Source organism: Tachysurus vachellii, chromosome 8 (genome assembly GCF_030014155.1).
Source record: "Tachysurus vachellii isolate PV-2020 chromosome 8, HZAU_Pvac_v1, whole genome shotgun sequence".
NCBI classification, from domain to species: domain Eukaryota; kingdom Metazoa; phylum Chordata; class Actinopteri; order Siluriformes; family Bagridae; genus Tachysurus; species Tachysurus vachellii.
In genome coordinates this window covers 11,587,528-11,609,426 of record NC_083467.1, presented here as the reverse complement: position 1 = coordinate 11,609,426, position 21,899 = coordinate 11,587,528, and the positions used below count along the sequence as shown (strand labels likewise).

General features: G+C 39.1%; 1 protein-coding gene across 1 annotated transcript in view; it reads right to left on the bottom strand.

Moving 5' to 3' along the window:
- The window catches only part of slc49a4 (solute carrier family 49 member 4), a 38,466-nt gene that overhangs the window by 5,723 nt on the left and 10,844 nt on the right, over positions 1–21,899 (bottom strand). The window contains exons 3-8 of the mRNA XM_060876264.1: positions 17,048–17,316; positions 15,207–15,336; positions 9,130–9,238; positions 6,608–6,675; positions 4,134–4,261; positions 2,640–2,822 (exon numbers count right to left, since the gene is read on the bottom strand). Coding sequence (XP_060732247.1) covers positions 2,640–2,822; positions 4,134–4,261; positions 6,608–6,675; positions 9,130–9,238; positions 15,207–15,336; positions 17,048–17,316 — 887 coding nt within the window. The remainder of the gene's footprint in view (positions 1–2,639; positions 2,823–4,133; positions 4,262–6,607; positions 6,676–9,129; positions 9,239–15,206; positions 15,337–17,047; positions 17,317–21,899) is intronic.

Below are 21,899 nucleotides of genomic sequence, written 5' to 3'. Positions count from 1 at the left end.
TGTGAGCTGAAGCAAAACCACCAGGGTAAGGATCAGTATGGGGCTGTAAGTAGTTGACAGGTGGTGTTACAGAGCTTTGAGTTGGACTTGAACCAAAAGCGAGTAGCCAGTGGCAAGAACGAAGGATTTGAAAAGCAGACTGATGTTGTTCAGCACTTCCTTCTCGTCTGTATGAGCGACAAGACGGACGCTACTTTATTAATTAAGAAATGGATAAACAGTGGAAGTGACTAAATCATCAGAGAAGGTTTTTCAACTTTTTTTTTTGCAGGAGTAACGTTGCATCTTGTTTAAGAGTTTACTTTAGCACTGTGCCACCCTGTTTTTTTTTTATTTAGGGAACAATGATATGTATGCAAAATGATCAATTTTCCATTAGAGACTTAATAATTTTGCATATAGTTTTGATTAAATTACTGATCAAAGAATTAAGGATTATTTGCAGTAATTGGTAAATAGACGTCCACCTAGCACTATAAACAAGCATTAATCCTACACGGAGGAAAAGTTAAGTGTGTATACACATCAAAGTCGGCTTTGTGCATATATAAGCTCTGAATAAAGTCTGTCCTTTCTGCGAACGTGCTGTCTAACAGTATTTAAAAGGAAAAAGAAAAGAAATGGTTTGATGCTTGAGGAAAACAACCTGTATGAAGATTCTGATGAAACAAGGGGTAATCCATGAGATCCTTTAGTATATAAACCAGTGACAACCCCAGATGAGCTATTAACCACACCCCCCTCTCTCAGCAATAGAATAAAAGAGTACACTTTAAAATGTAAAAGATCTGGAATCAGTTAGGTCCACAGGTATGATCAGTCACGCAGCTTTGTTTAAGATTGATAACAGAATAAGATTACAAAAGCTGAGCTGTCCTAATCACACTGATCATGCTGTAATCTTATCAGGAGGATCAACAGGAAGGCAAAAGCTGCATGAGGAAATCCATCACACTGCTTCCTCAAGCTAATCCAACAGGCTCTTAGTCACTCACTCTCTCACACACACACACACACACACACACCCACACACACACACACTCCAAAGGATCTCATAGCTGGCAGGACTAACAGCACTGTATGATGGAGTCTGCTTGAAACATGCCGTTTTCTGAACTTGGCAATTCACCCGTTATCATCAAACCTCAACAGGTATCAGCAGAAATTAGAAATCGGCCCAAACACAGTGTGTTGCCAGCATCAATGTATATGCATGAGCATCTGCCATCTGTCAAAAGCCTTTAGGAAGTGGAGGGACTGTCCACAGTACCCATTGAGCAAGGTGCCTGTGTCTAACGCATGTGAGCAGCCAATTCCTGCAGCAAGGAAAGATGAAACGGAGCTGAAATATAAGGCAATCATAGAGCTCTCACTTACCCATCTGCTCTCCATGAGGAATATATCACAGAGTGTTTCATCAATATTCAACAGGTAGATTCTATTTACGCATGAGAATCTCTGTCAATCCCTCAGCCCATTTTTCATCACCTCACCTGACTGACTTGGCCTTGTGCATATCCTCATGGAGGATAATAACCATGCAGGAGACAGAGGCCGGGTGGGACCAAGTGAACTTTTTTGAAACTGGATACCAATATAAGAGCTCTGGGTTTTGACCAGTTTCTGATACTGATCCAATACTCACAGCTTTTTTTAGAAGCAAAGCTTCCTCTTTGAAAACTTGTCACATAAAACATTATTAAAATGATTATGTCATTCTTAAGGATAACTGCTTTCAGCATTCACTTCTTACAACTGTGTCTCATCAGTGAGCATCGCACACGTTTGTGACACAAAATATGTCAGTGGAAAACATATCAAATCTGATTAAGAGCCATGATTTGTTTGGTTTAATCCCTGATATAAATCACCAGTAGTGAATGAGGACCATCCCTCAACACAAGGCCAGATGCTAACCAACTGGCCAACTACAGTCCGGATGCAGCCCTACTAAAGAGTTTAAGATCAAACCGAACTCTAAATATAACTCTAAATACAACTCTAAATACTATGTAAGAACCAAATAATGCATGAAGAAAAATTGGCATCATTTAATTCTTCATTAAGTTTTCAAAACAGGGAACAGTTCGACTGTAGATCCTCTGCTGTATCTTATACAATCACATGCTTTATGTAAATAATATACCTGAAGGTATATTATATCTTCGATATATCTTTACATCTTCAAGTTCAAAGTACCAAGTATTTCCAAAAGGAAAAGAAAACTATTTTAAATCTATAGACTCTAATCATTATTGGATGAATTGTAACTGGTGTCACCATTTAATCACATGTTGTACACATCTGCACCAGGGATTATACCAGCACACTTGGCCTTTGCTATATCAGCTCATCTCATTTTATTCCTGTGCATTGCCTCTTTCCAGTATGATGGGGATAAACGTCAGCAATATCATACAGGGTGAAAGACGTCACTTTTCAATCAGTAATCACACCTAGTAACAATTACAGGCTAAGGCACTAACACTGAGGTCCAGAGTGACAATCATATCTGCTGAAAGTTAATCCCAAGCTTTCTTGCATGTATTATTAATATAATTGAGCAGATCTGTCCGGAAAGCCTGTAAAGAGCATAAGTTAATTAGAGTTAAAACAACTGTGATAACTGTATAATTTACCTGTGATGTAGAAGGTGAGAAAGAAAAGAAGTAGGCCTGTGAAGAGATTGCTGAGGAAGGTGACAACACCGCAGGTGATGCCCTCTGGCACAGGGTAGACTGTCTCAATGAAAAGCTCGAAGAAGATGGGAATGCTGCTGTTGATGAAGATGCCCACCAGGATACAGGAGGTATAAAGTGTGGCTAAGAACACAAAGATTCATTATTCGTAATTTTCAGTGCGAGATCAGTATCAGGCCTATTATCATATTGCCCTTGCCTAGACAAACCATATTAAAAGACACATTTAAGCACAGATGCACAAAAATCCAACTATACTTCATTTAAATGTGATATTCAGTATTGCTTTCGCATACACTCACTGGACACTTGGAAACACCTGTATATTCATGAATCATAAATGTTCAGGCCAGTTATTAGGGCATAAAATCACCCATATACCAGTAAAAAGCTTCTGCTGATATACAACAAACACTAGGATGTGGAAAAAAAATCTAATTTGACCATGGCATGTTTGTTTTTGCCAGACAGGCTATTTGTGTATTCCGGAAACTGATGATCTCCTGGAATTGTCATTCACAACTGTCTCTACACAGTCTGAGAACACAAAACATATGATAAGACTACTAAGTCCTCCTATGAAGCTGCCATTCATCAGTATAAACTATAAAACAGTAGACAATTTTCTGAGGCTTAAAATACCAAATATTGTTTAGAATTAGAAACAGAATTCATGTACTTTGAGCATTATGTTGTTTTAGTGATGATGCCTTTGCAGTGGTTATTAACCTCTTCTCCCCCCCCCCCACACACACACACACAATACACCCACACACGCACCCACACCAACACACACACAGTCCCCTCCCCAATTGTTAGATGGAAAAAGACTAATAGAATCTAAAACAACTTTAATGGCTGAGTAGGTCTGAGAAAAAGACAAACTATTTTCATCCATGAGTCTGGCTCTATACTTGTACTTCATTTTACACTCCACGTTTATTCCATGAGGACTACAAACCACAAATTGCTAACCCCATGTGATTTCTTCCCATAAGCAGTTAATTAGTTATAAAATTTCATCAGTAGGTGTGTATTTAATACACTCATTCAAAATAAGTTTTTCCTCAAGCCCCTGCTCAATGCTTTACCCCAGGTTAAAAACTGCTGTGTTATATTATGGCCTTCAGATATCATATTTGGCATGAGTACATGTTTGCCAGGTAGAGAAAACCTCAGTCAGCCTGTGAAGCATAGTGCCCATAAAGAAGCAGGTGCCAAGCAAGAGATGATGATGGATGTCCATGTTTGAGCTGGCTGATCTGTGGGGCATATGTTTATATCAGTCCTGCATGCATAGAGCCCCAGACCTCACTTCCCTTCACTGAGCTGGATCTAATGAGCTTCTCTGTCTCAGCTCTTTCAGTGCTCCAACTGCTGTTTGCCTCTTTCTCCACACAACATTACAAAATGCTTACATTTGTTTCAGACTACCTTTAGTTGAGGGCAGGTGAGTGAGACTAGTCAGGCAGGTGAGTGTAAACCAAGTGGCTGCCAATGAGGCTCCAGCCATCATCAGCACGGCAATCAGCTTCAGCATGCCCCGGATAGAGTCAGCAAACCTGCAAGAGAAATAAAACTAATTTAATTAATAACAAATAATCTTTTCCTCTCTCTCCTGTTTTTTTTTTTTTTGCTCTCAGCAAATACAAAATATTTAAGAGATGTTGTATCTGGAAGAAGTGCCAGAAGAGCCAAGTTAAACTGACTTACAACTTCAAACACACATGAAAGCATCCAGGTCAATGTAGTCATCATAGACAATGTTCTGCTTCCATTGCTCCTACTCACAAATTTTAATTAGTACCTCTTATCTTGTTTAGATACGAGTGTCTCCAGGATATTTCTCTACATAGCGGAAATCCGTTGAGAAAAAAAACCTGAAGTCAAATCGGTTATTAAAGACTAATATAAAGTCCATTTTGTAGCACTCTTGTAGCAGTTCACACTATACATGGATGAGCATGGGCATAATACTGAAAAAGTAAGAGTTTAATTAGAGGCCTGCTTGATGCTTTGGAAAGTCATTGAACTGCACACTATTACAAAATGCATGATGTAGCACCATTGTAATGAATAAGGTGAAAGCTGAATATATGTGCACTCATTGGCTAAGACTACTGTAGTTCAAGTCCTAGTCTTTTGCATGATGACACTAAAGCTATCGTGCTGGAATGGATTGTCTACCCTAAAATACAACTTCACTCAATGCAATCTGCTACCTGCTCAATCCAACCTGGGCTCAATATTGTTTAGTACACCCATAAACTGTGCTCTAATGGTTTTGAATGGTTTGGCTTTTTGTATCAAGATTCGTGAAAATCACTGTCTGAATAATGAAACAGCTTAAAGAATGTTGGGGGGAAAAGAGTTGCAGGGGAAACATTCATAAATTATGCCATATGAGAAATAACAAGCTCACTTGGTGCTTAAGATAAAAACAATTAAGTAAAGGACCATATATTCCGACTCCAGGCACGGTAATTTCTCCTCCTCCTGGTTAATAGAAACAGAAGTTTTAAGTTTAGCTTACCAGTGATTAAACACTCTTCAGGTTGGTAATGGGCCACTGCTTGATGGATGGCATTGGGTGTTTCCTTCTAAGCAGCAGCGTTTGTCCTTATTCAAGCACTCTGGGACAATTAAAAGTTGCAGGACTGTTCATCAAGCATCTCAGTGTGTCCTGCGCTGCACTGCACTACCTGCTAATTGTTCATCTGTTCGGATGAATTCTGCCATGTCGGTGAACAAGGACTTTTCTTTGAAGAGGACAGTATCTATTAAAAGCACCTCTGGAGCCGAATCAATTAAAATGCGCGGTCATCACCCCTGGAGATGAGAGTTAATGCACCCATTTTTCTACAGCCAGAACACGGTCCACTGGGCCACGTCTGTGCAGTGACACTGTGGTATCTAATAACTTACACACACTCATGCATTTGCATTTTGATTTATGGCAGAAAAAGAGCACTGAGGCCTTGTACACTGTATCTCATGCCGACCCATTAATGGCATGTAGCCCTGAAAACGATCAGTAACGGCACCACAAAAGAGAAGGCTGCCAGGAGGAAGAACGAGGGGCATCTGTTGCTTCTTTGAGGCCTCCCTCTGCACTCCCAACAGAGCCTTCATTTAGTCCTCACAGACGTGCATTTTCACACACAAGCGTACACACAACAGAGAAGAGCCAATCAGCCAGGCGTCTGGTTTCTTTAATCGGTCTCTCTAACTCACTGTCCAAGCTGCAGTCCACTGTTTATTTGAATAACAAGCTGATCAAGAGCATTTCAGAGGGCTGTACTGTGCCCTCTAGTCATTAAACGATGTAAACACTAGATCATCATTTTCTACTAATTGTACTCCTGCCCCACTGCTAACCCTCTGACCAAAGAGTTGGCATCTGACTGACAGAAAGAGTTATGCATTCATTTTCTTAATTACAACCTTTTTTTTTTTGAATGCTGCTATTCCCTAGAACTGCTGACTGAACCCAGGGGGGGGAAAGTGTTTATTCATCAGTACTAGTAAGATCCCGTCTTTCCTTGTGTAGACAAAGATCAGTTTATCTGCACTAGTGCCTATCCATCAGGCTTTGCAGCATGGCCATTTCATTAGCATTTTCAGCCGTCGTTCATCACAAACGTGATTTTAATAAATTACATGGGAGTGGATGAATTAGTTGCAGAGCCTGGGAGAATCCGAACGGTCAGGAGAAAAAAAAACATGTGCACTTTACAAAACGGTGACATTGACAAAACAACACCTTTCAAGGTTGGTGAATATACAGCGAGGAGAGTCATTTATCTCTATACAGCACCGACACAGGAGATTCAAAAGCGATGCTATATTATGTACAGAGCTATTTTACATAAGACCTCAATTAATTTATCTCTGCTTAATGTGCTTACCTTGCCATGGCTACTCCAAACACACAGCCTCCAACAATAGACCAAAAGCCTATCCATCCTGCATCTACCTGTTAAAAAGGGAGAGAGAGAGCGAGAGAGAGATAAAAAAGACAAGCGACAACATGAGAATTATTCATTGCTTGTGATGCATAGGCTATGCTTGTTGAAAAACCGGTAGCAGAATGAAACAGTGTGCCTGTCTTCTGAGAGAACATGTCAATCAGGTGGACAGCAAATTGCCTGACTGCATTCTGTGCATCATGCATGACTAGAGAGCAAGCTTTAAGCAGAAGACATTTATTTTTTCCTGCTTCAACTCTAACTGATGCCATAAATCAGACAAGGTCATGCATGGTGATAGTGATGTGGTATCAGGGGTTGTATTTCAAGAAGATAAAATACAACCTCGACATCTAACCACAGACATGCTCCAAACCAAAAGCTCCATATGATGTCTGTCAAACCGCCCAAGAAGGCACTAAGTGCTGTGTAACTAAGGAACGCGCGTAGTGTGATGCACTATTCCTAAATGTACAGCCAATCGACTCCAATCAAAAACAGATTTACATTCTGCATCATGTGCAAGTTCTTATCTAATTCCTTCAACAGACAAGTCATTAGCTGCCTTTATACATTTGGGTTTTCTCCCAAATGCAAAAACGCTGCTTTATTTCAAGGTTAGCATTTACACTAATTAGCCAGGCAAATATAAAACGTTTTAAACTCATTTAGCTGCCAGAAAGCAAACACCTAATGCAGAGGAAATAAGTAAATTAATGGCTATATGGTAAGTGGAATGAGAAAAGATAAGATTTGTGGTGTGTTAAGTGTAATTATGCATTTTTAAGCATGGTCAATAATCAGGAAATGAGTCTAAGAAGAACGATTTTAGAGTGTGTGAGTGTTTATAGGCCTTTTAGTTCCTGCTTTGTGGAATCCTCGGGGCAAAGAAACACTGCATTAGTCCTGGTAATAAGCTCTTTTCTCATAAACCATTAGAGGAAATTACTTTAAAATGTTCAGCCTTGTTATTTTGGCAGTTTTGGACAAATCATGCCTGTTTTGTGCTTGATCTGAATTTACCTATTTGGGGCAAACTGACTAACTTCTCTTCTAAAAATTCAGCCACGTCTACCGTCTTCTGTGGATTTTGCCCATTCGGTTTGACTCTCTAAGCCGGAATGAGTTCTGGTTCTGGTCTAAATGTCTGTTTTGTTATGGAGCAGTATGCAGGTGGAAATAGTTTCATGACATCTGGTACTAATTTAGCAGGACATTCAGCTAGGAAAACACAGGAAAACATTCTCCTCAGTGCATTTCACTTTGTACATGTTGAAAATTGATGTTTAGGGGACTACAACATTCAAAGGAACAAAAGTGTACACCTCCGGCAAGATCTACAAATATTCATTCGACATGAAAGAAAATTTTATTAAAAAATAAAAGGAGTTTGTATGCAAAATATAGTCTGTACAAGCACATGCAGGATCAAATCAAATATACACTCCATGACAGTCTGCTTCAGTTGACACGGCACAAGTCTGTCCCCTTGTTGAACATTATTTCTTTAGAAAGAACTTTGAAAGGTCCTCTCGATGTAAGTGGCCATAAAAGCAACGAATGCTTCAGGTGGTTGCATCATGAATGACAATCATAATGGTAAATGAAGCTTGAAAGCAAGGAGCATCTCTCTGACAGCTGTGTGACACTAAAAAAGGACAATGTGCCACTTTCTTGGTTGATTTCTTGAGAAGTAACACCTGTCTCATACTAAATGTTAACAGGTCACTGTCATGCACAGAAGGCAGAAACATCTCTCTCCGATTCTGCCAAAACTGTTTGAACCCCCAGTCTGTGGGGTCAGATGCAAATCTGAAGAGGATGGAGAGAATCGGAGATGCTGTGATGGAGGACTTCTCTCATTAATCTGTAGTGCTGTTGAATGTGCCGTATTTTGGCAAAACATGCAAATAGAGGAGTCTCTTGCATGTACGTTTGATTAGACACCGATGGGAATGGATTTGGAGGATTTCTTTCTTTTTTTTTTTTAACAAGGCCATAATTAGATTGTTGCAACAGCTGATTTAAAGTGAAAAGTCTATTCACTGAGATCTGCCGGGGTTTAATGAGGCGGTTCAGGAAGGAAAACAGTTTTAGAAGATTTTTGCTGTGGGCGCCTAGTCGCTAATGGTACATGTACACTCTGGGGTTAATTATGAGTCAAAATCAATACTGGACAAGAAAATTGTATTTTTGAGCATTTTGCCTGGATCACAATGAAAATGATCGTCAACACAGCAGAAAAGAAAGAGAAGGATTACACGTCAGTACACCCCTCCTCCTCTCTCGGACTCTACTTAGTGGCAGAATGTCTGCTATGGAATTATGCTTCGTTATGAATTACTCGATTCTTAATACTTAAGTTCTGTTGCATTCATTCAAATTTCCTTTTGATGCCTGGTGCGTTCTTCATATGTGCCTCAGGTGTGCGTTCTTCATATGGAAGTGAGGTGATTTCTTACCTGGCTGACCCTCACAGGAGTCAGAATCATGTCCAACACACCAGACCATCCAGCTACAACTCCTGTAGGCACTGAATAGGCAAGTGCGATCATCAGGAACCTCAGGTTACTATAGCAACAAGAGAAAAAAAAAAAAAAAAAACATGCATACTCGAGAGAGATAAACACGAACATCCATTCTAATTAAAATACACAAATATCCATTATGTCTCTAATCACATCCATTTATCTAAATCACAGAAACCTGAACCTTTTCCGCATTTACATTTTTGATTACACCCTACGAATTTATACTTTTACTTTGGTCCTTTCAGATCCTTTCAGTTTGAACAAATAACATATCTTACCTGGCCATCACCAAGACGAAATACCTTATTAAATATTTTGGACAAAAACAATGAACGAATTATTGAGTTGAACGTGATTGATTAAATGGCCATTACAACTTTATGTCACTGCTCAGAGACTGATGAAGTTAGATGCCATATTTTAGAGGACATTTGACTGATTCCTGACACCCAATTGACATATTAAAGCACTCCATGGTTCAGCTCTGTTTTAAGGACGTTCTAAATACTCTTTATTTTATGCAAACAGAGCAACAGTTCAGATGTTCAATTTCTGTTATTTTTAAAAATCAGCGAAAAGTTCAGCGACACAGATGTGCCTGTAAGCAGATTTTGCACGTCAGTGAGGCTCTGAGGTTAAGGCTCTGGGTTATTGATACAGTGATCGGGGGGGTCAAGGCTTCAAGCCCCAGCACTGCCAAGCTGCCAATGCTGGGCCCTTGAGCAAGGCCTTTAACCCTCTATACTCCAGGGTGCTGCATCATGGCTGACCCTGTGCCCAACTTCCTAATGAGCTGGGATATGCAAAGAAAAGTATGTCACAGTGCTGTAAAGAAAAAGCAGCAAATAAAGGCATATTTAGTCATAACTAAATGCTCCTCATAAATAAATAGATGAATATTTGGTTATGTTCATGGGCTGGTTGTTACCAACTGACTATTTTAAACTTATAAAAAAAATCACAGCTGGTTACAACAATTTCATTAGCAATTAAAAATAACATGAGTTCTGAGGGATTAGAGTTTTAAAAATAGTTTGGCTTTGTGTAAAATCAAAGTAATAATCCAACCCAGGCAACTAAGTTCAATAAAAATTATCAAAGAATAGAAGAAATACCAACAGACTATAGAGACTATGAAGAGAGAGAGTAGTGTGTATGTGGATGTGGGGTTGCGAGCTCCATGCTAAAGTTTGCACACAGGTATGTGTGCTCACGCTGAGCTTCTGTAAATACACTACTAAAGGAGCTATAAGGCCACATCTGCCAGTATGTTAAGCAGGAGAACAATCAAGTGAAAATAATATGATTAATTAAAATTTCCACTGTGCTTCAGAAATCATTATAATGACAAAATAATCCAAATACCACTCATTTTAATGGAGAAATGGGTTCTAGCTTTCTCTTCAATATAATGCTCTAACCAAATGACCGTGACAGTGAGAAGAGAGAGAGAAATCACATAAAGAGATAAGAGAGGTAAATGACAGAGCAGGGATGCACTGTATAAAGAAATCCTTTTGTGTAAGAGAATGTTGATTGTAACAAGCCAGTTTTCATTTTTTCATTCATACATCTTTATTAGCCACTTTATTCTTATCCTTATTCCAGGAACATTGCATGTGAGGTGGCAACACACCCTGCATGTGATAGCAGTCCGTCGTGAAACACCCTGCATACACACATACATTTGTACCAATGGGCAATGACCATGGGCACCAAAGCCAGAGGGCAGCATTAACAGTTAAAATCTGCACCAACAATAGTAAATCAGTACCATCTTTACCGGCCCAGATGTATACAATTTTACTTAGCATCACTTCCTACACATGGCTTGTTGGAAAGTTGAGCAGCTCATGGTATCTGATCATGAATGTTTTGTGCGCACTGAACACCACAGAGCATTTTGGTCTGTTGTAGATCTGCTCTTGGGAATGTAATTGGGATGACTGGGGAGATCTGGTAGTCTGGAAGAGTTTCAATGATAGCTGTACACAGTTAACAGTGAAAGACAAATAAAAAAATGGAGATTACAATAATGTGCTATTGTTGAGTGGAATTAGTCCTTGCAGCAAGCTGGGGCTTGCAAGACAAGTGCCACTGATTTCAGACACCATGAGCGTCCTTAACTAGACTGTCAGCCAGAAAGAGATTGGGATGGTTCATGATCATGTGATTCACTGATCTAAAATATCAGGTTGTACTGTACATCCAGTTGATTGTAAAGATAAAGCAGAAGAAAGCTCCCCAATCTGTTATGCATACTTCTTACACCGATCAGTTCATAATTTAAGATGAAGAATCAGTTTGTTTCATATTCAGGCATGTAGTCATACCCTTTGGTGTGTAATCGAAATTATCAGTTCCTTATCTATACCCAATTTGTACACAATTCCTCTCTAGTGTACTGTAGGTCCGTTACGCTTCTCACGCAGCCTTTTTTTTCTTTCGTTCTGCTTTGCCGACATCATCAACCCCTCATGCGTTCAATTGCTCTATTTGTGCGTAACTCATTACTCACTCTTGTCATAAAGGGTTATCGCTTCTGAACATAATCTCATTTTGTTTTTATTTAACACAGTCTAATGGAAAGCCATGATAACATCTGCCCTAAGAGAGACATAGATGCATTACTCTTTATTTAAACGAGGTGTTCAAGGCACATCAAAGTGTTTATTTTGTTACAAACTTTTCAGCTTTCCTGTCACACAAAATCTATGCAGCCTTTCAGCCAAGTGACAGAGAGATAAATGTGTGCAGGACAGCGGCTACACCGAGCTGACTACAGGGCTAGCTCTTTGCTAAGTGTAATTATAGAATGGAGCAAATGCTTAGCAACAAAGCTTTGCCTTTTGTGGCTTCATGTCACCATGACATACGTTTATCTTTAGTCTGAGTCCTACATAAAATATCATCAATATTTTAAGTAAAGTATCAAGTGTGCTAAAATGTGATTTAACCGTTATGAAGCATTTCATTGCTTTAAGTAGCTGAATAAAAAAGTAGTTTTATGTGCTTAGATTTAGAGATAAAATTACTTGGAAAGCACAAACACTCAAAAAAAAATGAATCTCTGCTTCAATCTTTGTACACGATTTTGATATACCGGCTTATTATTCAGCTACCTGTCTTAAAATCATATAATTCAACACACACATAAAATTATTAAGTTTCTACAGTAAAACTAATAAAAATATATTTCGTTACAAAACTGAGGAACATAAATCTGGATCCAAGCATGGGTGCTGGAGTGGGTTAAATAGTTTGCAAATACACCCCCCCCCATTATTTCCATAGAAATGTATCTGTTATACGGTTATTTAAAAATAGACATCACTAAACACTAGTCTGTGTAGAAAAATCCAGTCCTTTAGTCCTCATAAGTAAATGCAACACAATACAATACAACACAATTCACAACGTTGAGCTTTTACACATTAAAACATTCCTCAAGTTAGAGCTGTGTGTAATCATCGCCTGATACAAAAATCTCCGGCTATATCATTATGTCATCTATTAGCATTTCTGAGAGAATCTCTCCAATCACTGCATTAGAGCACCAGGGCCACGAGTGTCTCAAGGTCCCCTTAGAAAATCAGCCCCTCTCACCTGGATTTCTGTCTGTGCTTCAATCACTCCCGTTCCAATTATAATCATCAGTCATGTTCACACACCCTCCTTATGTTCCAGATGCACCCTCCCTGATTTCCAAGAGTGTGTGAAAACCAACAATACATCCCACAGCTAGCTCACAGACTCACCAGACCCACTTTTATTTCTTTTTCTTTTTTATTCCTCCAGACATTTGTGATTATTATTTTTTCCCCTCTTTATTTAAGCTTCATACCTTGAATTCTGTTGAATGCATTTGGAAAAGAAAGAAAACTTCTTCGATACAAAGTCGTGTCCAATCAAAGTCAAAACTTTGGTTTTAAACTGAACCTTTACATATGGCTACATTTCACTATCCTTGCCCAGATGTAGATGTCGATAGGACCGTGTGAGTGCTGCTGTGGCCTTGATGGTGTAATCGGGTTTTGATGCAGCACCTTTTCTCCCAGTTGAACCCATTTCATTAACCTTCCAGCAGTAGAAAAATCAATACCCATACACTATCAGGAGCTTATTTGGATACGGTACAGAAGCATTCCAGGCTCTTTATCTTTGAAACATTTCAAACAACCCTGCAAAGCAACAACTAACCCTTGGCGGTAGAAGCTCAGTGGTTAAGATGTTGGACTACTGACCAGAAGATGTGAAGCTGCTCTTGTTGGGCCTCTGAACTGGCTGCAGTGTTTTTCTGAACTGTGCTAGGTTTTCAATCGAACAAAAAAAAAAAAAACAAGGTCCTTAACCCTTAACTGCTTAGTGGTATGAATAAGATAAATTTAAGTTGCTCTGGATAAGGCCGTCTACCAAATACAGTGAATGTAAACTAACTGTTGTTCATTAAGGCAGGCCATGCTGAAATGCCTCAGGAACTAATCATACTCCTACTTTTTTCCCCCTAAGCCCAGTTAATCCTAATAATCAAAGTTACCATACTAAGAAAGCTCCGAATAATGTTTTTTGTAAAGATAGCATGAAGTGATAATAATCAAAGCATTTGAGAGAGACTTATCCCAACAAAAAAAAAAAAGAAATGAAATGAGCTATATTTCAAACTCCAGAGACATCCAAGTCTGAGAAGAGAAATTAGTTTCGCAGATAACTTGGTGTTCTGAGAAATTGATTACTGTCCCTCAACGTTCTGTGAATGTGCACAAGCATTACAAAGCTCAGGCTACTGCTGCTCGACTCTGATACGGTATGAAACATCATGAATTCATCATCTAGACTCCAGTCAGCAAGACAATTTGAACTCCTTTTAGCTGCCTAAATGTATGTATAAAATGCACAAACAAGTAACTATGAATATTCTAATTATATTTCATCTTCTATCGAAAGTTTTTGTTTGTTTGAGAGCAGAAAATCGTGTGTCTCTCTGAGGTTTGACCTCACAGACAGGGTCCTTATGTCAGTGCCGCTGGATGCTCACTTCTTTCCAAGCAGCAGCTTTCAATCCATTCCAGCAGAGCTGAGGCAAACATACCCAGGGGAAGGAACAGACATTTCTGATTGGTAAACAGTGACACTGGCCCTGGCTTTGATAAACAACCTCTATCAAAAGAAGAAAACTGTGTACGCTGCATTCAGGATGAAGTCGGGAGGATGAAGACTCGTGTGGCCGGTAAGATTGCAGAAAAAGATGATCTATTTAACATGCAGGGACAGTGGCTGCCAAACTTAAGGCTTCCTAATTACTCTACGGGGACAGAGCCACATCTTTGATGTGCATTAACTAACTAGAGCAGATGGTGAGTGGCAAAATGACAAGACCCTATTCATTAAGATTTTCTGTCCCTTAAAGCCAAACCAAATTCATCTCTTTGCAGGTTCATCTGAATTAGAAAACCCACATTAATCACACCTAGATCTCTAAATGTGTAAAGGTGTCGTTCCAAATGCTTTTGAAAGCATCTGTATGGTTAGAGCCATAGACTCGTTTCATTAGATTTCAATACGCACCTACAGACAGTTATGTCTTTATGTTCCCGGTTATGTTACATAGATTTTGCCTTACATCAGAATTTATTTCTATATTCTTTGCATGGGTAAGAAACATTAAAATAAGAATGTCTGTAACTACATGCATCCTCACATCCATGAAAAACTGTAATACCTTTATGACAATATGAAGGGAAAAAATCTCTTTATACCAACAAAACATTTGGATGTGTCAGGATTCACAAAAAGGCTAATTACTATAACATAAAGGAAGGATTATTAGCATAAAAAACATTTTTTTATAGATTAAAAAAACAACAAGCCAAAAAAAAAACAAACCACAGAGGATGCTGAATGCTGTGGGCACTTATGCATAGGCGTGAATCTTAAATGACTTAGAACACATCATGGAAACTAAGGTTCTGCGAATAGTGTACGTTAGGAGTGTGTTTGGACCCGAATACCTCAATAATCTGCAGATGCTGCTCCGGTAGCTGAGTCGTTGGCTAGCTGCTGCTACGCTGGGAGGAATGGGTGGCCTGGATGGGAAATAGTGTAGCACGACTGCGAAGAGGACTGCAATCATCCCCAATTCTGCAAACAAAACAGATAACACGGGTAAGTCAGCAAGCCATTACCTTTATTCTAATCTAACAGAATTGGTCAGGCTTATATTGGTCAGATAAGTTTGTTAAATATACTTCGTAAGCATGTATGGTGACGTCTGCTATCTCAGACTTTAAATGCACCATGTGAAAGAAGGATTCGGAGCAACATCATTAACAGCCACATTTATCCGGCGTTAACTAGGAGATGGGAAGATTTATTACACTCCTGCACAGTAAGGAAACACATAACGAAGCGAGTGATCGTCTCATTAAACCTGCAACAGTCACATCCTCAATAAGTAATGCGACAGCATCAAATCTTTATGCTACAGTTTACGTCTTGATTAGTCTCAGCGTGTATTTCTGTGTGTTTTATAGCACAGCACTATGGACTTCTCTAAACCAGAACGTTCAGTGGGTATCGATTAAGTTTCTATAGCAGCAGATCTGACAGTAGTCATGACAGTAGTTCGGCTGTTATTTAAAAAAATAAAAATAAAAAAAAAAAGGATTAACTTTACGCTCTAATAATCATTTCTGTAGGGATAGATAATTCACATAGACTAGCATGGTGGATGCTCTACATAATCTAAGACTATTAATAAATGGATAAAATATATGGTTATTTTAGAAATACTAGAAAAATATATAATCGTTGCTATGGTAACGCTTTGTGCAAAAGGGTAATTTAACATTTAAGGAAGGAGCTTTTGGTGTCAAGAGCTTTGAAACAATCAATAGGTTTTCGATCATTAGAGCCGCTGTAGCGTAAATGATAACAGGATCTACAAATAATTCAGAATCAGGAATTAAACATGACAATTATTTCTTCTAAGAGCACACCCTGACGTTTTTATTTTTCCTTACATAGGTCTATGACAGTGTGCATTTCTGTGCTTTCCTCTACTCATGCCACAGTAAGTAACTCCCAGCTTTCTTACCACTAGCTTTAAATAAGGTAACAAAATGAAACGTGCATAAAACCTGATGTAAACCTCAATTCTGATATACAACGTATTTAGTAAAGTATTTGATCGATTTGGTCCAAGTATTGAGGATCTAAAAGGCTTTAATATGCTGAAACACTGCCAAGAAGTCAGTTAAATTGTTGGATCTTCTTGCCTAGATTTTTTTATTTTTTTTTTTTATTGATCTTCTTCCACATGATGAAAAAGGAAACAATTTTGGACTCGGATTCGACAGAGTTCATTTTCAAACAAAAGCATTTCTGTGAAACTGCATTTGTCTGTGATTATGAGTTTCTCTAATGTTTATTTTAGGGAAGACTGACTCAAGTCCAAAAGTGTTGTATAATTTTTTTTTCCTCAGGGGAACATGTCAGAATATATGAGTTCATTCCACTGCTTAGTGTTGCGTACGGGTGGACATTTCCTTCTGAATACTAAAGCCAACAGAATTTGTTCTGGCTTCGTACTTTGCGAATAGAAAAATCTTTCACATTTTAAGCAAGGTAGTGCTTTATTCTGTTTCAGGGACAGATATCTTTTTTCCCTTAAATGCTTTAATTTTCTGATTCAGTTAAGCAGGACAGGGCGTTCTCTCCTTTAAATGCAGGTGAGGTCTAATGTTGTTGAGATCTTTGAGTTTTATCTTTGGATCAGGAACGAGACTGCTTTTCACTACAGAGAATGTAGTCACTGATGTAGAGAAGGTTTTGTAAGGAGACAGTACTGTACCTGCATAGAGAACATATTGTATACTGTCCCTGATGTGCTCTGGGTCCCATTGTGTGAAGCTGTTCACTGTATGTGTATCATTGGGTGCTGGTACAGCCAGAGGGCCAATCAGGAAGGAGCAGGCTGCTCCGAGGTAGCCGACCAATGATGCGACAGCTGTGGCTGTAGCCCTTTGATCTGGAGCAAACCATGTAGTGGAGAGAAGAGGGCCCGCACTCATAAGGGTTGGTCCGGCTAAACCATTAAGAAGCTGCCCACCATGAATCAACCTAAAAATGGAAAAGAAATACATTGTTAGAATTGAATTGCTTATAGAAACGTACCACCAGGAGTTTACATGAATAAAAAACCTCAATTGTCCTTTTGTGAGCCTTCTTCAAGAGACACACTGACCAAGGACGTTATTTCAGCAAATGACAACATGCCATTTCTTAAAACGTTTATGAACAATTTTGTCAGAGGAAAAAACACCAAATCTGCTCTGAGCCTGCTGTTACACACAAACACACACACACACACACACACAAACACACACACAAACAAACACACGCACAAACAAACACAAACACACACACACACACAAACACACACAAACTTACACAAACCCACACAAACTTACACACACAAACTTACACACACAAACAAACACAAACACACACACTTACACAAACACACACAAACTTACACACACAAACAAACACACAAACTTACACACACGCACAAACACACACAAACACACACACACACACACAAACTTACACACACAAACACACAAACTTACACACACGCACAAACATACACAAACACACACACACACAAACTTACACAAACACACACACACACACACACACACACACAAACACACTCAAGCAACTCACAGTGCATCGGATCTGTTGCTGACGACCTGGTGTCAGATTTATTTATTTATGGATCAGGCTTGTTTTTCCAGTATATCAGTCGGTTCAGATTCATAAATCTGGTGAATTTGGAGGATAATTCAATTTTTGGAGGATAGTTCAATTCACCATGAACAATTTGTCATGTTCCTCAAAATGTTCCTGAATAATATTTGCAGTTTGTCAGGGTGCATAATCCTGCTGTATGAGGCCACTGACATTAGGGAATACCTCTGCCACAAAGGGATGTACTTGTCTGCACCAAACATTTAGGTAGATGCTATGTGTCAAAGTAAAATCCACATCAATACCAGGAACCAGCAGATTACTGCCCAGAGCATCAAAGTGCTTTCTTCTTATAGTACATCTTGCTAAGGTAAGCAACACACACACACACACACACACACACACGATGTAAAAGAAAACATGATTTATCGTGGACCAGTTCTCATGCTCATGTGCACAGATACACACACACACACAGACACACACACAGACACACAACACACACAGACACATGATGTAAAAGAAAACATGATTTATCATTGAGCAGTTCTCATGTTCATGTGCCTACAGACAGAAGTCGGCATGAACACTGACCAGACTGCAGTTTTACAGCCCTATTCACGTGTGTTCTAACACCCGTCAATCAAAGCCAGCATTAACCTGTTCAGCAAACTGAGCTGCAGTTGCTCTTCTGTGGGATTTTACCAGATGAACCAGCCTTCACTCCCCACATGCATCAATGACTTGTAGCTTGTAGCTGGTTCACAGGTGGTCCTTCATTGGACCTTTTGTTAGCTAACCACTGCATACCAGAAACCCCACAAAACCTGCTATTAGTGATGCTCTGAGGCAGTTGTCTAGGCTAATCAAATTGTCAAAATTGATCAGAACCTTACACTTGTCCATTTTGTCCCATAATATATTCCCTCACTTAACAAGTGTCACTGTAATGAGATAATCAATGTTGTTGTTTTTTTACTTCACCTCCCCTTTTTACTTGTGCCTGGTAGAAATAAAGCAAGCCTCCGTATGGAGCTTACTGATGGTTTTGTGTTTCTGACTAAACTGGGCCATCACCTGTCCCCAGTGCACAGCGTGAGCACCACCACAGATAGCAGAATCCCTTTCCATCTGCTCCACTGATATGTAAACAATTGCAGTCTGAAGCAAAGGAATGAATGCACAAAACACTAGAGAGCAAAACATTCATATGGTTTGTGTCTTAAGAGTACCGACAGCACATAAATACAGTTGCTTATATATAGTTATTTTTATCAAGATTTTAAGATTACGGATTCAAGGGATCACATCACTGACTGAGTGCACAACAGAAATTACACAGTTCCCTTCCCATTCATTGACTCACAAAGTAGTGCCAGGAAAACTCGGTCTATGGAGAATAAAAGTCAGTCAATAATCAATAATCTGTTTTCTATTAGCATAGCTACAATTCTTAGTGCTGTGCTGGGAGTGTTAGCACTTTTGAAAGTATAAAATCTTGTGAGAACGAAGTAGGTGAAACAACAATCTATATTTGTTTTACTACTGGCTGTTCAAATATATTATTGCTTCTGTACTAACAACTTATGCACAGACTTGCTGGGTCGATGTTCCATTAAATCCAAAAGGATTTTAAAAATGTGATTATTCTGCTTTCGGTAAGAAGACTTTATTTCGAAAGAAGCCTCCAGAGTCGATGCTTTGTAACAGTCAGAGGTAAAGCTGCAACTTTCAGAAGAATCTTTGGAGTTTCTCAGAAACGTGACAAGCTGCATTTGTTTGTCTTATTAAATTCAACTGAGAACAACTGTTGATAGCTGGTATAATATAACATGAGATGGTATGTTATAACACGAGATAACTTGTTTTATCTAAACATAACATTAAATATACACTATATATATATATAGATAGACAAAGGTTTGTGGACAGCTGTCTCTCATACGTACTTGTTGAACATCCCATTCCACAGATCCCTCCTTTACAGTTAAAAGAACCTCGACTCTCCCGGGAAGGTTTTAGACCACTTTATGGAGTGTTGTAGGGATTTGTCTTCATTCAGCCACATGAGCATTATTAAGATCATAGGTGATGGTCTGATGTTAAGATCTGATGTTAGGTGACGAGGCCTGGGGTTTGGTCAGCAGTCCTGTTCATCCCAGTGGGGTTCAGGTCAGTGCTCTGTGCAGGACACTCATGTACTATCCACGTGCTTGCTTTGTGTACAGGAGCATTGTGACGCTGAAACATGTTTGGGCATTTGTGAAGGGAAATCTTAAAACTACTGCATACGAAGACATTCTATACATTTGTGTGCTCCCAACTTTGTTGTAACAACTTGGATAAAGTAAAAAATTAAATAAAATAAAATACAATAAATGTAAAAAAATTCAGCAATTTCACTGCTCTTTGATCTTTACATAAAACATTCTACAGCAGATCCAATACAAGGAAGAACAAAATTCAACAAGTAGTAGAAACTGCAGCCATGACATATGGCCTCATTTGGTCTGCCAACGTTCCAGTTATACTATAGTGACACCTCAATCACCAGACTCTATCTCTATCTCACAGCTGAAATCTAAAATCCAGAGCTGTACACAAAAGGCAAGTCTTCCTTGCAAGATCAATCAATAAGAGCACTGATCTACTCCACCGCCATCTCAACAACACTTATCTCACCCTCAATTTCACTCTGTTGTGCCCTTTATTGTCCGTTAATATTCAACACACTTTTTCCAATGAGACTTTTAATCCTACCTACAGTACATGCTTTTGAGTTGAAATCTAGACATTCTAACATTGGTGCTCATGATAAGACTTATTATCATGTTAATACACTCTTTATAAGGAAATGGAGTAGTGGACGGGTTTTGGATAAGAGTTAGGTGGAAACTGAGCTTCCTCTGAAAAAGCAGAAACCTTTGCTATTTGCATATTATGAGTCTAGATCTTAAACCCAAAGCAGGGAAAATTCAGGACTCTTCTGAATGTTAATAAATGCTTAATAAAATGCTAATATTCATGTTAATAAATGCTTTTTTAAAGAAAAAGAAAACCGTGCTAAGCCAGAAGATAAGGTAATGGTCAAGACTGAGGCAAAAACCAAAGACCTTCATTTGTGGAGCTGATTCACTGATTCAAAAACAAGTTCTCACCGTGACCACAAGCCCTGCTGTATGATCTGTCCTCAGGATCAGCTGACACGCAAGTGTATGTTCTGATACAGCAGTGTGGCAGAGGACAAGCTTAAAATAAGCACGAGTGAGCCAGAGTCTGTGCGAGAAAGTGTGAGTGCAGAGGGAGCAATGCAATTTAGACAGAGATTATTAACTTGATAAATATCGATAAGCGGCGGCAGAGGAAGTCTCAATGCACTCTGATTAAACTGCTTTTGGGTGGAATGTGTCCATTAGTACACTCTAATTGTACCTAATTGTCCCTTACTGAGAGAAAGCCTGTTTCAGCAGTGGCGTTAATGTGGATGGCTGGCTGTGCAAGTTGTTCATATCACAGGCCTGTATTAAAAAAAAACTGCAAATAAATCAATTAATAATATGTTTATTACACAGTGTTGATGCTTTTTTTATTCTGATTGGTCAGGTGATGTTTAATTACAGTTTATTAATTATTAATTTTGTGAGCCCCCGGGTGGTCCAGCGGCAGGATAACATGCTCTCGTTGCTGTGGGCCGGGTTCGATTCCCAGCAGGGAGCTCACCGAGCCACAGAAGTGTCAACTCTCAGTGCCTGTCCCGAGCCCAGAGATAAAAATGGGAGGGCATCTGGCGTAAAACCTTTGCCAAATCTAATATGTGAACCACGTGATCCTTTGTGGCGACCCTGAACAGGGAGCAGCCGAAAAAAAGTATTATTAATTTACTAAAGCTTATTTATTATTAATTACATTTATAGCTACAAACTACAATGCTACAAGAGCTAACAGGAACT